This window comes from Patagioenas fasciata, chromosome 4, assembly GCF_037038585.1.
Source record: "Patagioenas fasciata isolate bPatFas1 chromosome 4, bPatFas1.hap1, whole genome shotgun sequence".
NCBI lineage: Eukaryota > Metazoa > Chordata > Aves > Columbiformes > Columbidae > Patagioenas > Patagioenas fasciata.
Genome location: NC_092523.1, coordinates 80,937,529 through 80,953,231, shown reverse-complemented (window position 1 = coordinate 80,953,231; position 15,703 = coordinate 80,937,529). Strand labels below are relative to the sequence as shown.

Genomic DNA, 15,703 nt, shown 5'->3' with positions numbered 1-15,703 from the left:
TACACGAAACTGTCTCTACTGGGGAGATTTTTTAAATTTATTGAGACCGGTACATTTTAAAAGGCCACAGTCGTAGGTCAAGCACCACGTGCTGCTGTGCTTAGGCTGCATGTTTGAGATATTTTCAAAACATGGTACAATTGCAGCTTAAAAAAGGAGGGGTTTGAAGTGCTTGCCAAGAAAAACCAACCTCTTGATCTCAACCAAGGCCCTGTAGCAGCGGCGCTGTGGCAGGCTTCACTGAGACTGCGGCCTGGCTGTTGAAAGACAGAATCCTAACCTCAGTTTCTTATCAGAAGAGCCCCTGTTGGAACCTGCATTGCACATTGGAGATATTTTATTAATTTTATCAAAAATAAAGCAATCCTTTTCCCCTCTCAGTTACAGTTCCACGTATGCTTTTTTATCTGTAGTGGAACTATGCTTCCAAACATGACCTCTCTCCCATCTCCAATACAAGCTCTAGCAGGAGCTCTTTTAAGAAACCTGTTGAGGATGTAGTTGTTTTTTTCTGCCTTTCCAATTTTATGTACAGATTTTTTTTTTTGTCACTATCATGTTTGAGTTCTCCAGGCTGTAGAAACTCCTATTGCAAAGAATAACATTTTTGTTTCAGTTATTTTCAGTGACTTTCATTATGAGGAAAAAAAGGCAACTTACAGGGGGGGAAACCCCACGTGTCTCTGCTGCACATAGTTGCAGTCTCAGGTTCTTAAAGGGACATGGCCTTGTATTTTAGTTTGGGGACTGATGCTACCAAGTAGCTTGGTGGCAGTGGGTTTGATGCCTGCTACCTGCAGTGCCTGCACCTGGAGTTGTGAGCAGTTTCACTGCTTTGCTGACGTAGCTGAGAAAGAGCCAGTACCATGTAGAAGTTATCACAAAGTCAGACTGAATTTATTACTCTCCAGCAATTTAAAAAGGCAGAAGACAATGTCTAGACATCCTGTTGTTATTGAGAGGCAGCAAAACTTGGTATAACTCACACACGTAAAGTGATAACAACAGAACCTTCAGCTCCCTGCAGTACAAAGGAAGGACAGAAACTGGAAACGTCAGCTTCCTGCAGCTTGCCCAGGTAAACTATGGGTATTGTAGAGACTGACATAGTTACAGCAACATACATATCTGTAATGCTCTAAATTAGCTGCTTACATCATGTTGTCACTTAATTGTTTTGACAAGAACACAGAAGCGGGCTAAGCTTTCCACAAACCAAGTCACAAGTGGGACAATTCCCTCAGCACTGCATTTCTAAGACAATGCTGTTGTAAAAAGAGAAAAAAAAAAAAGAGAAAAGAAAAAAAATGTACAATAGTACATAGTTTTATAGTGAAGAGTACCTGAACAGATTCAGTTTTTCTCCTTTTATTAAAGCATATACAGCTTTATAAATTATAAACCTTCCAAAGGTCAAGTTCACAAGCTTAGAAGAGGCTTTGCTAATTCTAAAGGCAACCGCCAATATGCCATTGCTCCAAGAAGACAGGTTTTATTTTACCTCACCAGTTTTGGCCTTGGAAGGTGAACCATGAACTCAAGTAACATGTTCTGTGTCAGCCCAGCAGCATCCACCACGTCAACTGAAGACTCCTCCTCTGATGGGGATGCTCTCGTTCAGCCCGTGTTCTATAAGTTTGATGTCCTCCAGGTCATCCTTGATAATGCTGATTAGGTGACTCAGGCCCTCTTGCTGCTGCTTCAGATGCTGCAGGTAGTTAAAAAAACAGCATGAGTGTAGCTCAACTCCACAGATTTCAAGTTCTGTTTCTCAAAGGTGCCACGTCTGGTGGCCTTGGCACATGGAAAAGCCAGGCAAAATTTCCTCGGAAGAAAATAAACCTGCATTTTCTGCACTAATAGCTTGACTGCACAGAGCGGCTTTGTACAACCTTGGCGCTCTGTCACCGAGAACATTAAAAACGACTTCATAAGCAATTGATTACAAAAAGATTACAGTCTAGATACTTCCCCCAAGTTAGTGCTTAGCTGGCTTAAATTATGATGTTCAGAGAGTATCCCAGGATTCTACCTGGTAATACTTACTTGCTTGATTTCCCTTAAGAGGTCTGCATCGATGTAATAGCGCTCCTCAGCCCGCACGGCACCAAAGTGGTTTTGCATCCTGATCTGGGACATGAGCTCATTCAGCCTGCCCTGGGAAGAGAGACCGGCCTCAATCGAATGCTTATCGACCTCTGTTGGCTCCAGCGTGCGCCACCTCCTTGAGTCGCTAGGGCAGGAAGCATTACCGCCCAGTCCATTTTATTTTTTGCAAGACAAAGGGCAAGCAACTAATACTTTTAAAAACTCAAAAAAACCCACCCTTAAATACCTATCAGTCACGCAGCAAAGAGCACAGCGCTGCTACCTAGTAACACTGCTGGACTGCTCTTCTGAAAGCTTTCCACAAAAAAATACATATGCACGCTTCGGAAAACTTAACATTGCTTTCTGAGGAAAAACAGGGTTTTGGTAAAGTTCTGTTAACTACTCACCTTGAACTGTGTAGGTGCATTAAGTTCGCACTGAATTGTATCTAACTGTACACGAAGCTGCTCTTCGTCTGCTTGAATGGCATAGCCGCTTTTCCTTTGGATCTCCTGCTTTATTAACACCTACAAAAGAAGCCTCCATTAGGGAAGCCTTTTTCCATCTCTTTCCCCACTTGCCCATTCGCGTGTCTTTTTGTCCTTCCTCCAGCACCTCTCTCATCAGATCGGTTCTGTTGTTTAGTCTGTTGCTACGAGGCCTCAGGGCAGTCCTGCCACTTTTGAGTAAGTGAGAGAGAAGGTTCCCCAAGCAGTACGTCATGCTGCGCACCCACGGCTTGCCCTGACAGCTCTGCCTCATACTTACAGCAATACCATTTACATCAAGTCAGAATTCCATTTACAACACCAGCCATGCACAAGACTGCACAGGCCATCCTGCCCCCGCTCAGTTTGCCTTCTGGCACTAGACCATGCATCAGAATGAGTTATTTAGACTATCCGTGTTACCTGTAATGTTCTGTGAGAAAGCGCCATCAGTTTCCTTTTGTACTGCGCAATTTTTGCCATAGTTGTTGTTTGGTTTTTCTGCAGCTCGCTGATATCTTCAGATATTATCTGCAGAGGAGATGGAGTCAGTTGGAAATTATAAGACTTGCTGATAACAGAACACATCAGCCCTGATTTGAAACCAGGAGTTTCAAAACAGTACTGTCTCCTCACCAAAGAGGCTTTGGGAAAGCTTTTCACCAGACCTCTACTGTTATAGTTTCTATTTATTTTCATATGCAACTGGGATTTTCAGAAGGCATACGAAAACTGGGTGCCCAAATTAGAGTTCATGCCCATGCAACTTAATTCACCTGGTTTGAATTACTCTGTAACAACACAGCAAGCTTGAAGCTGAAAAAAAACCAAAGGCAAAATGCACTGCATGGTTCTTGGCCCAAAGATGTAATTAAGGAATATATTAAGAAATAGCAATAAAAGAGTCACTGCCACATGCAATAGTTCCAGTTTCAGTTCTCAGCACACAGGACACATGGGGGTGATGCTCATTTAATAGCACATCCTCCATCAGCAGCAAGCAGTCACGATCAGGATGAGAAACCTTACATCTAATCGAGTTTGATGCTGTTTGGTCATCTGATCTTGGACCTTCAGTCTTCTCAACAGTTCCTTGAAACCCACCATTGGCACAGGAATAAGCCTACAAGAACACAAATATTTCTTGTGACACATTGTTATATTAGACATATAGTATGGACTAATATGTATGAACATAATCTAAAGTTACAGATTGTGTTAGTTTATAAATTAAGTTTGTAATTATAATATAAATTAGTTTATAAATTAATACATAAACACATATTGTTTTGCTAAGTTCTAGAGTCCTCACTATTCCTAACAACCTGTTCCTTTTTCAAAAAGAAATCAGCCTACATTATCTGTAACCCTTGGAGGGTACAAGGGTACATTACTTTCACCTGCAGGAATAGAGAGAGAAAAACATAATGACTGCAAAAAAGAAGTCACAATAACTAGTCCACAGAATGGAGGACACCACAACTCAAAGTAATGCAAGGAAAGCTCTTTATCCTGACAACCCTTAAGCGCCTAAATGGGTAGAAGGATTAGACAGGTATTTCTAGTAATCCTCACTGCTTCAAATGAGATCAGCACTTGACAAAGTTACTCTCTAATAAGTTTCTTACAAGTTACCTCAAGGGTACTACACCATGTATTTCTCCGAGTTCCAAATCTTTCTGTAATATTCAGACAATTAGACTTACTTGTCAGGATCAGGATTATCAACTTTGGCTTGTTCCCATATAATAGGATCAACACCTTAAAAAAAAAAGCCAACAAACAAGTTTTTAGGATGGATAGATCTGAACAGATATCATATCCTACAGCTGTTAAGCAGGAAAACATTAGAAAATACACAAACCAATGAACTATGCTAGCTTGAATGACTGTTGTACCAGTTAAGGTTAATTAAACAAGGATAGTTCTTAAAAGAATTGGTCCTAGGCTGTGGAAGGAAGTTCAGGCTGCCAAGCACTTGTGCGGGTTTGAAATCATGGGGAAACAACCAACATGTAGTTAAATCACACAAGCCAGACTTCAAGGGGAACAATGTTACTGTTTCCACTGTATGCCACACTTAGGTCACCCTTCCTTTCCCCATTGCTTTTTTTGTATAGAAGAAACACCACCAAAAACTGCCAATAATTAAATGCTCCAAGTACCAAACCAGCTGGCAGAATTACAGGTTCCTAACACAATTTGTCTGGGGATTTCATCTGTTAACAGAGCAGTTGCTGGTTCTGCCATGAACTGCTTCATCAGGCAAATATGTAAAATAAAAGCCTTTAATTGTACATGCACATCAACATCATGATGCAAGTTATTACACTCTTCAAACCTCACTGCAAATCAGGTCACTGTATAAAATGCACATACCTAGGTATGGTAGGGAAAAAAAAAAAAGACAACACTGCTATGGAAACAAATGACTTTGACTTTCTGATCAGAGAGACACAGGCCAAAGAAAAAAATGCTAGTAATGTAACAATTTCAGGCCAGCTTAAAGAGCAGACTGGAACAGTCAGGTACTGTAACATTCTTCACTACACAACACTCTGGGTCATTAATCATAAAACCTCTGAAGACCAAACCTTATCTGTGAGTGACAGTTTCTCTAGAGCTCAGCACTACCATCTCTTGTTGCACATCTTTCTGCTAGATTAGCCAGCCTACCAACTCAGCTTCCTCCTCAGTCATGGACTAACAAGCTGCACCCAACCATCATTACACATGCCTTATGATACGCCTCTGATATTTAAGACATCCAACTTGCTAATGCACAGAGCAACTCCTTCTCTCCAGCACTGCAGCAGCTGAAAACACTGCTGCCTGTTTTTCTGCAATCCAGGTATCTTAACGTTTGCTGTGTTTCTAAACACTATGGTCTTATTGAGCAAGCTACATATTTTCTGCTGGAAACCACAGGCTGCTTTCCCTTACCCCCTGCAGGGAGTTCACTGCCAACTACTACATGTGATGCTGTATAGAGAATAAACTGCAATTATCCTATGAAATGGCATGAGCAGCACTCACCTAACCTAAAACAAAGCTGTCCATGTACTACCTGGAGCCATGTAAAATATGTACCCAGGCTAAGTGACCTTTGCAAGAACACAGGGAAGTGAATATAGGACATGATTATTCCAATATTTAACTCTGTTTTTTTAATTGGACAACCTGAAGTGATTTATGATAGCTAAATGACATCGTATGGTGTCATGTGGCATATTACTGATAAATCATAGCTGTCTTGGTAGACTACATTGTACTTCAGCAGGAAAACTGGCTGTAACAAAAGCAACCATGTCAGTATGTTTGAGTGCCTTGGAAACTGCTTGAGCTTTAAAACGTGTTTTCCAGTGGGTCGACACGTGCATTTTTCCCAGAGACTCAAAGAGGCCCAGCAGATGCCCACGTCTGCCCCGCGCAGCCCCGGACCGCGTACCGGCGGGAGGGTTCTGCAGGAGCTGTTTGACTTGTGCCGGGGAAAGCTCCGTTCTGGCCATGGAGAGGCTGACCCCCAGCTGCTGCAGGGACGATTTGATGTTGGCTTGTTCAAAGTGGGCATAGAGGGTTGTCGCGGGAACTCTTCTCGAAGTGCCGTTGGGTGAGCGCTCCACAACGTAAATGATCACTTCTGTCCTGAGCAAGACAAAACGTGTGCTGTCAGAAAAAGGTCAGTGGCCTATAGAAACTAACACAATGAACAACCCTAAACTGAAGTTACCACTTCTCCCAGCTGACTGTTAACTTCCTTTAGCTAACTAAGGTATCAAGTATCAGTAAATCTCCAGCTTCTGTTGCTGACAACGAGGGTCTGCAGAAGTTTATTTCCTGAACTGAGCACCCACAGGCAACACCCACAGGAGAGATACTGGACTTAAAGCCTTAAGACAAAGCAACAAGGAAAAATGAGATGCGAAATCAAATTCAGGATGAATAGATCACAGATGATTTTATCAAGGAAAAAGGGAGACAGAGCAGATTAAGCACCAACTGTCTATAATGTACAATACCGAATAAAAAAAGGTAAAACCATGTAAACTTCACATACTGGTCATCTGGCATCGTTTTAACACCTTCCACGTTGACAGTGAGGGTCTGGTTTCCTCCCAGAATTTTGTGTAGCGATTCTACGAGCTGCTGCTGCTGGCCTCGAATATCTGCTTCTTTTCTATTAAAGACCAGGACCACAAGGCCATCTTCATCTTTGTTGTTGGGCATTAAACTGTAACCCACAGCCTGCGAATGAACAAACAAAAACGGTGGATATATTACTTAGCAATAGCAGAGATATGTGGCATGAAAGGGAGGGGCTACACTCCTAAATTTCTGGAGCAACTGGTTCAAAATTTAAGTTATATTGTTAACATGTGCAGAGAGCTAAAATCAACCCCCCTTTAGACAAGTTTTTTACGTAACCATTCCACATCTTAAAAAAAAGAGTCCTCTGGATGAGGAGACACCAATTGAGCACAATATTCCTGCCACTTCAGAGCTCATACCAACCAGGAACCTTTTACAAACTCACACTTTTTCTAAGTTGCAAAAGGAACAAGGGGACCAGACTCTAACACAGAAAAATTACCAGACTTCCAGAGGGTTTTATAACATTACATTGCCAGATGTCTGAATGAAAAACATTTGAAAAACATTTACAGACATAACCTAATTGAAAGATAAGCCAGCCACAAACTTTCATGAATTTCTTGGTATTAAGAAATTCTTAACAATTTCCTACTGTAGATCCCGACATTTTGCCTGGCAGTACAAGCCAAAACAGGGACACGGAATACTTCTACTAGCTAAGACCCCCATCGAGTAAGGTTATCACACAGGAACTTGGGACAGCCAATTTCTGTTGCATTAGCACGTCTCTTGCTTATAAAGTTTAACGTTATCTTGCTCCTTGATGTGATAAAGCTGTAATAAGGTTAGATGTTTTAATCCAACATAGTAATCTAATACAGGAACACTTTCTGCCACCTGTGTAAAGTTACATGTTTTCCCTATTTAAAAAAAAAAATCTTGTCGGCTCCTGTGTAAACTCCACATGACTTTTAAGACAGATCTAAACTGTTAACTCATCATAAGCAAAAACAGAGCAGCAGTTTTCATCTCATCTTGCCTACAAACTGTCACAACAACGTATCACTGGTGATATGTTGGACAGTGGGTGCTTTTTAAGGCCCTGACACTGCACATGAGTGACTTGCACCTTTCCCCTTTTGCAAGTTCAGCTGAAGATAGAAATGAGTTGAGGATGTGTCCAAGGGCCTGGTCTGCGTCAGCAGAGGGTAATTCCCCGCGGTGGTGAGCCCCGCAGAACCAGCCGGCTTCAGCTGGGAGCACAACAGTGACAGAACTGAGGGAAACCTCATCTTCTGAATGATGGACACTCGGAACGTACTGGCACTATAACGGTCTCTGAGTTACACTATCTATTCCCTCTGAGGGCTCAATAGAAAAAACATACACACACCCCAAAATAAACCCAAACAAACCAACCCTTAAACAATCATCTACTATTAAGCACATTTCTTTCACCTTCATAGTTGTGAAAGAGGCTCACACTGTGCCGAGAGACCTGCCAGTACACAGAAAACTAAATCTCGTTATGCGCAAAGCAGTACTAAAACCACACATTGAAGCCTCCTCTGGTATTTCTGTTTAAGAACAAATCTGTCATGATTTCCTTACAAAACAAAGTATTTTCAACTATCACATATTTTTTACTTTGTTATGGCCCTTCAAATGACAACCTGTATCACACACCTCAAGAGCACACTTTTCTTGGTGAAGCACCACATGCTTCTCATTTGTTCTAGAACCACAATTGTGTACAAGCGGATTCCTGGAACACCAGTGAAACCTTTCAGGTTAGCAACTTGAAAGGAAAACTCCTTTTGGTAAATGAAACTCAAAAGTAACTGAATTTGCATCACACAACTTATACTTTGGAATTCTGGAAAGCCCAGAAAACTCCAGAGCCACTTCAGGCAACAGCTTAGATGGAAACAAATTCTCAAGTGCGTTATCAACAAAATATTGGAAGTAACAACTAAAAAGGTAATGCAAGAGAAGCCAAACACTTGTTTTGCAAGCACTCAGTTGTTGCAAAGATTTTATGAAAGTGTCATAAGTGCATAATCAAAACTAGCCTTAATCAAGTATTAACCTACATTTGGGTTAGAAAGTTTGCACTTCAAAGAACCAGCTTGGAAAAGGAGGGTATCACCATGCCTGACCCAAATCCGCTCCCAAGTCTCAAGCTTAGCAAGAAAGTCAGCAGGCATGAGATTTGTGGAGGATGAAGAGCTACACACTCTTTGTTGACAGGAGAAGCAAGATCTGGAACTGCTGACGATATCATACATGGAATGGAGTCTGTCTCAGCACTGGCAAGGATAAAGGCAGAAATCTGAAGGCTGGTGCATTTAAAATGGTATGCACAGGCCGCGTTCATAGAGGGTTTATTCTAATGTAGGCAAAGCAATGAAAAAACACTCAGAATTTCTTATTCCAGATGTTAACGGTCTCTTTCACATGTGGAGGTTATTTTAAATAATGTCTGTAACATTGTAACCTAAGTAAATATACATTAGAATTCATTTCCAGAGATCTGCTCCAACTACACACATGCTAATCTGAATGCTAACACAGAAAAAGCTTAGTTTCCTGACCCACATATGCAGTCACTATCTAGTACCCCAGCAACACCCAGATTTCCAGCACTTATACATCTTCAAACCTTTTAATTAGCATGCATTAGAACTGCATACATTACCTGGAAAAATACTGTTTCAGATTACTTTTAACAGTAACAACACGCGATTTAACACTCATGAGACACTTGGACACAGAACTAGCAAGCAGAGCAACTCCTTCACAGCTGTTTGTGGGCAGGGGAACAATTACATACCTTAAACCTGCAAAAGGGGTTTTCCTGTGTGAACTCCACTGGAGCAATGTTATTGTTGAAGTAGCCTTTGCCTGTTCCCCAGAAGGCCTGAAGCTGGTTCCATTTTGCCAGAATAGCATCTCTCTCATCTCCTAGGAGTGTTGGAGCAGAGAGTGCGCTGGCTGTGTTAATGAGCTGGTTCGACTGGGCAGGAGTCTGAGCAGGCTGGCTGAACAAGCCACTTCCTAATGCTACGTTGGATCAGAAAAAAAAAATGAACACCTTCACCACCAAAGAGAAAATCTCTTGTTTACACGTACCATCTGCATATCACTGGTATCACTTCACATTTTGAGAAGCAAAAGAAATGCACGCAGTAAGTAAATCTGTACCAGGTAATGTTTTATTGAAGTGTCTTTTATGCCCTATCATCATCAGCAACAGAAGCTCCTGAATACTAAGTCAAAAGAAAAGACTTATTCTTTTTTCTTTAAACGAGATGTCAATATTCACCCAAGACACCCTTTCAGTCCGAAGGGTACATTTGTTATTATAAATTCAGTGGAGTCAGAGCCTGCAGCTGGTCGTTACCCAGCTTACACATGACCTAAACTCAACACTGTTTTTCTCCCCTCTCTAGTAATGCCATGACCGCCAACAACAGTTCTGTAACTACTCTTTCTGCCACTGCTAAACCATGAGGTGAATATTGTTGTTGGAAACTCTAGGGTGAAGCGCAGAAACTCACTTGAGCTCTTGTTTAAGAAAAAGCTGAGGACTGCAAATATAGACATTTCAAGAGCCAAACTTCTGAGAACTCTCCATCAATCAAGACTTTTAAGTGATTTTATAATACACTTCTGTCCCATCGCCTGCGTGTCTGTTGCAGTCTTATGCTTTCGTTGCTAAAGAATGGGTAACTCAAGAGAAAGCCACACTTACTGGTCTGTTGCTGCTGGGTACCGAAGCCTCCAAAGCCTAGCCCAGTTCCCAGCCCAGTGCCCAAGCCAGTGCCAGTTCCCGTGCCAAAACTAGTACCAAATCCAAAGCCTTTGTTCTGGGTAGCACCAAAGAGTCCTAGGGAAACAATCAAAGAATTATTGAGAAAAAGAGAAGCACAGTACCTGTGAAATGCAAACATTAATTGTAACGGGCTGATGCCCTATGGTTCTTTTTAAAGCAAATGCTTTCAGATTTGAGCTTTCTTACCGCCGGTGCCTGTATTGGTGGGAGCAGAAAAGCTAAACGCTGGTGCCGCAGTGGTGGTGGTTGTCCCAAATCCTCCAAAGGCACCTGACAAACAAAGTTTGCAAGTAAGGCAAACGGCATGTTGCGAGTGGCAGCTGTGCATACTGCAACAATAAACAGCACGCTTCAACACGTGTTATGAGATGTCGACAGATGGATGTATTATGTGACAAGCAAGGAGCTCACATTCATCATGGGTACCGGGTTCACTGTCTGAGGAAATGAGGGAGAAAACATGAACCAGAAAGCCAATACATTCATGGTGTGTCAAGAAAGCAAATAAAAAAGCAGAGAGCTAACTACCATTCTGTTCCCTTATCAACACAATGTGCTTTCCTTAGTGACAGACACAACTAGTAACAGTATTTCTCTGACTCATTCTCAGGACTACTTCTCGACAATGTTGTCCCTAAATGTTTAATAAACAAGCCAATGTTTTGTGAGCTGTCTAAACGTTCCTAATGTCTTAGGAGCAAAGCCACAAACAAATCAGGTAAAGCCTGAGACTAAGGTGCACAGTATTGCTGCTCCCACCTGGGAATGCTGTCACAGGAATGATTTCTTTTCACACACAGGTCAAATTCTACAAGATATTTCTTGAAGCCTAGTTTCCCCATCCTCTGACAGCCTCCCCATTAAATCTCATTGTGATGCTCAATCACTATCGGGGGAAGGCACATGCAAAGACAAGCAGCCTTCCACAGGTTATATGGGAAAACCAGTCCCTGGCTAACAGGAAGACCCGAGCGAGGGCCCGAGCTCCCCCGTGCCAGAGAGCGCCCGTTCTCCTCCTCACCAGAGGCGCCCTGGGCCGGGCCGGCCTCCAGCGCAGCAGGCTGCACGGCTGCCACAGGCCACCCCACCATCTCTCTGCAGACCACCGCTTTCCTGCTGCCAGCGCAACATCTGGCCTGAGGTGCAGTCTGTGCACATCTGACTAACCCTGCTCTTTAAACTATTACACTCATTACACCAAATAAAAGGCTTGAACCAAAGTTGATATGCAACTGAATTTTATTTTCATTCAGCAAACACCTTAATGCAAGTGGATATAACAAGCTGTTCCTCGCAATGTTAATGTTTCAGTCCTACCAGCAAGTGAGAATCCCTAGAAGGAATTCCAACAGATGACACAATTTTTAGGCAGATTTGTATTCACAGCAATTTAGTCATCCTTCCTTGAGAAAGGACCTAAGAGTCAAAACTGCTAAACCAAATTATGTATCCATCCCTCTCTTTTGGAATAGTTCAAATTCAGCTAAAGAAATACAGCACAACAGTGTTCACACCAAATGAAAATGAAATCAGATCCCTCGAGTGGACAAAACACGGGGGCAATGACGCTGTGGAATGAAGAGAATTCCTATACGAGCAGCGGCAACGAGGCCCCACGGGCTAATTCTACATCAGTAAAAGCCTTAGAAAGCCACAGAGTTAATAATTTTTATTTGAAAAGGATAAGATTGAACTTGGAATTCTGTTTAGCTGATCGGTGGGAATCGATGGATCCAGCAGGGCCACGAAGGGTTGTGTCAGGCAGTGCCCTGCGCACACACCAGACCCCCGGAACGCGGAGGATCCCCGAGCGCCAGCCTGGGACGTGCGCTATTTCGGGGGCACAACGGCCTTCAGGTGACAAAGACCCCTGCCAGGGCTGTTCATTTTGTGCTGATCGTATAAAATTTGTTTCTCCACAGAAACTATTGAGGCGTAATGCATTCATGACAGCCAACGGACGGCCGATGGGGAGACGGGTAAGATGAAACATGGCTGCAGTAGTCCAAGAATCTCGTGTCAGGAAAGGTGCGTCAGGGACCGGCTCTGCAATCGCGCAGGACTGCCTGGTTCCGAACGGAGAACTGACCTTGCCGTTAGGTCATCGAGGTTCAATTTTAGACTGGGTCAGACTGGCAGGTTACCACAATTCATTTCTTTTTCAGTGACTGAGTATTTGGTACATGGTTATTTTTCTTCAACATCTATTTCTTGAGAGCTTAATAGGCAAAAAGCCCTACAAGCCTACGGCTCTCAAACTCATTCCACTTTCAGAGCCTTTATCTCCAGTCTTTGCTGGATACGAAATAAGAAGGTTAGTGCTAAATATGGATTCTCAGTTAGGAATGCAATTCTTGGACCCCTGCTATTAACATTTATTACAAAACAAGTATTTATGCATTATCTACCTGCACTTGCCAGACTGTTACCAAAATTGAATGGTGGAGTTGAGGTAGTGGAAACACCGAAATTCCCAATATTAAAATTCACTGCAGGGTTAGCAGCTAATCCGAAACCCCCAAAATTAAACCCACTGGCAGTGGAGTTTGTAGTTTCAAGCCCACCAAATCCTGACAAGCGGGAAGCAGAAAAAGAGCAACGTAACATTAGTTCTAAGTAAAAGGCAGGTTCAGGAAAGAAAAGTTAAAATATTTTTCCCATTGCCACGGACAACATAAGTATAGTTAGAAACAATATTAAGATATTAACCGGCGTTTAACATTATTTATTGAACACAAGGAGAACAGTTAAAAGCTTTCAGTTTGGACCACTTTCACTGTATCATTGCTATAAACATGTTCTTTTTCAACTACACCACATACAAAACAGTAACATTTTCCCCCATCTTGATTCAAAGCTATACATGAAAATATGCATGTGATTCAACATTCCCATTAAGGGTAATTTTTAACCACCCAAGACTGCTTGAAACAGCCACATCTGTGCTACTGCAAGTGAGCATCACTATTTCATATGCGATCAGGAAGGCAAGAGTAAACCATCAGCACACCCACCTATGAGGAGCTACGGCAGGGCAACCACAGAACACAGCTGTAGCTGCTGAGGCGGCACACACGGCTCAAATACGCCAGGGTGAACTTATTCAAGCTATGTTCACGCAATGTGTCCGCTGCAGGGCTCCCTGGTGTCCTTTCCAATGCACCCAGGCTTCCCAGCGCTAAGAAAAACGGGCTGACCCAGCAGCCCCCCCATGCCCTCCGGGAGAGCAGCTGAGAACAGGCTTGCACTGGACACGCAGACAGAACCGGGTGCGATCCCAGGGCTCTCTCTAACATCGGTTCGCGAGCACAATAAACCAGCTCACCGCACACAGCAGTAAAAGATCATCTTTTGCTTGCAGTGGGCCAGAAAGTTGTGTTTAAAGCAGGCAGGAGCAGAGTGAGAGCCCACAGGGCAGCTCGGGTGGAGGGTGGCGAGGATGAGCCCGGTCCAAGGGACTCATTCAGAGCCTCTGCTCTGAGAGCCGAGATAGAACCATTTAACGAGTGAGGAACGCGCTGGCTCACATCTCACTGAGCCCACCGACAGCAGCAAGACGAGACAGGGGAAATAAATCTTCCTTCTTTGCCAAGTTAAACGCTGAAGTGTAGCCCAAAATTTAACTCCCAAGAGCATCTCATCCACAGAACAGAACCACGGCAACCGAAAGCAAGGATCCGAGTGACCCGGCCCCACCGGGCAGCTCCACACCACGCGGCCCCCGGAGCAGCCCGCCTCTCTCACAGGATCAAGCCCCGAACAGCTCCCGACACGAACCCGCCGCCACCGCGGGAGGAACCAGAAAACCGGGACCAACGCGCGGCCGGTAGGGCCGGACAGCGCTCAACCCGCGGAAGAACGGGGCGCGGGGCGGGGGGCTCGCATCTCACCGGCTCCGTCGAGAACAGGCGCGAGGAGGCGGCCGCGCCTTCCGTGCCACGGCCCCGCGGCGGGCAGCTCCGCACGGCCCGGCCCAGCGCGCTGCGGGGCGGCGAACACCGGGGCCGGGCCGGGACAGCGCCCGCCTGCAGATCGGCCTGAGGCGCTGAGGGGCCGCGGGATCCCGCTGCTGGGGGGGCACGCGCGCCCCGGGCAACTGAGGGACTGCGGGACCCCTCTGGTAGGTGGTCACGCGCCCCCCGCGCGGCTGAGGAGCTGCGGGACCTCATTGGTGGGGGGGCACGCGCCCCCCGCGCGGCTGAGGAGCTGCGGGACCTCATTGGTGGGGGGGCACGCGCCCCCCGCGCGGCTGAGGAGCTGCGGGACCTCATTGGTGGGGGGGCACGCGCCCCGCGCGGCTGAGGGGCTGCGGGACCTCATTGGTGGGGGGGCACGCGCGCCCCGCGCGGCTGAGGGGCTGCGGGACCTCATTGGTGGGGGGGCACGCGCCCCGCGCGGCTGAGGGGCTGCGGGACCTCATTGGTGGGGGGGCACGGGCGCCCCGCGCGGCTGAGGGGCTGCGGGATCCCATTGGCGGGGGGGCGCGCGCGTCCCGCGGCCGTTAGGGGCTGCGCGTCACGCGAAGGGCGGCAAGGCCACGCGCGCCCCGCGGCCGTTACGGGGTCCGCCGGCGCCCCCGGGCACCGGAAAACGCTCCTCCCCGCCCACCCCGCTCCAGCGCCCGGGGCCCTCCGCGCTCACCGGTCGGGTTGGCAGCACCGGCACCCGCCGTGGCCCCGAAGTTGAAGGCCATGAGCTGCTGGCGGCCGGCGCGCTCGGGACACACACACACACACACCCCCGTCGTCCCTTCCGGTCGCTGCCGCGGAAACGCTTCCGGGTAGCGCGAGCACCCGGTTCTCCGCGACGGGCGCCGCGCTGTGACGTTATCGGCGGGCGCCGCGGGCTGTACCACTGCGCGGGGCGGGGGGAGCGGAAACCGAGGGGTCACATGGCACGAGGGGGGAACAAAAAACGAACGACAAACACCCCCAAAAAGCCCACAAAATAACCACAAAAACCCCAAACAAAACCACAAAAACCTACCAAAACGCACTAGCCAACGGCCACCAAAAACCAACGAAACAACCAACCAAACCCAACCCAACCCCCCCCAACAAACCCAAACCCAACACCAACCACCCGGGGGAGGAGAGGGGTGAGGGTCCTGCACAGCAGGTCCTGGCTCCCAGGAGGCGCAAACCTCCCGCTCCGGGTCCAGGGGGCTCACACAACCCTCCCGGGCCAGGGCGGGCGG

At 45.9% G+C, this 15,703-nt stretch overlaps 1 protein-coding gene across 2 annotated transcripts; it reads right to left on the bottom strand.

Moving 5' to 3' along the window:
• Positions 1 to 875: 875 nt before the first annotated feature.
• NUP54 (nucleoporin 54) lies at positions 876 to 15,330 on the bottom strand. Of its 2 annotated transcripts, XM_065836716.2 has the most exons (13): positions 15,148 to 15,330; positions 12,915 to 13,076; positions 10,693 to 10,776; positions 10,426 to 10,560; positions 9,505 to 9,734; positions 6,637 to 6,824; positions 6,028 to 6,224; positions 4,286 to 4,340; positions 3,609 to 3,702; positions 3,003 to 3,110; positions 2,499 to 2,618; positions 2,047 to 2,157; positions 876 to 1,708 (listed from the first exon to the last, which is right to left on the bottom strand). In XM_065836716.2, exons 1-13 carry the CDS (start codon positions 15,197 to 15,199, stop codon positions 1,580 to 1,582), a joined length of 1,665 nt encoding a protein of 554 aa, XP_065692788.1. In that variant the 5' UTR covers positions 15,200 to 15,330; the 3' UTR covers positions 876 to 1,579. The 2 variants fall into 2 exon arrangements, with proteins under 2 accessions (XP_065692788.1, XP_065692787.1); XM_065836715.2 differs by lacking the exon at positions 12,915 to 13,076 and having other exon boundaries at positions 15,148 to 15,325.
• Positions 15,331 to 15,703: the final 373 nt, after the last annotated feature.

What these genes read in the sequence shown, in the direction of transcription:
- NUP54 (XM_065836716.2), bottom strand. Translation starts at nt 15,199, where the DNA reads ATGGCCTTCAACTTCGGGGCCACGGCGGGTGCCGGTGCTGCCAACCCG. An exon ending in AAAACGATGCCAGATGACCA is followed by an intron (nt 6,225 to 6,636) that starts GTATGTGAAGTT and finishes TGTCTTGCTCAG; the next exon opens with GACAGAAGTGATCATTTACG. An exon ending in TTTCTCACAGAACATTACAG is followed by an intron (nt 2,619 to 3,002) that starts GTAACACGGATA and finishes CTTCTTTTGTAG; the next exon opens with GTGTTAATAAAGCAGGAGAT.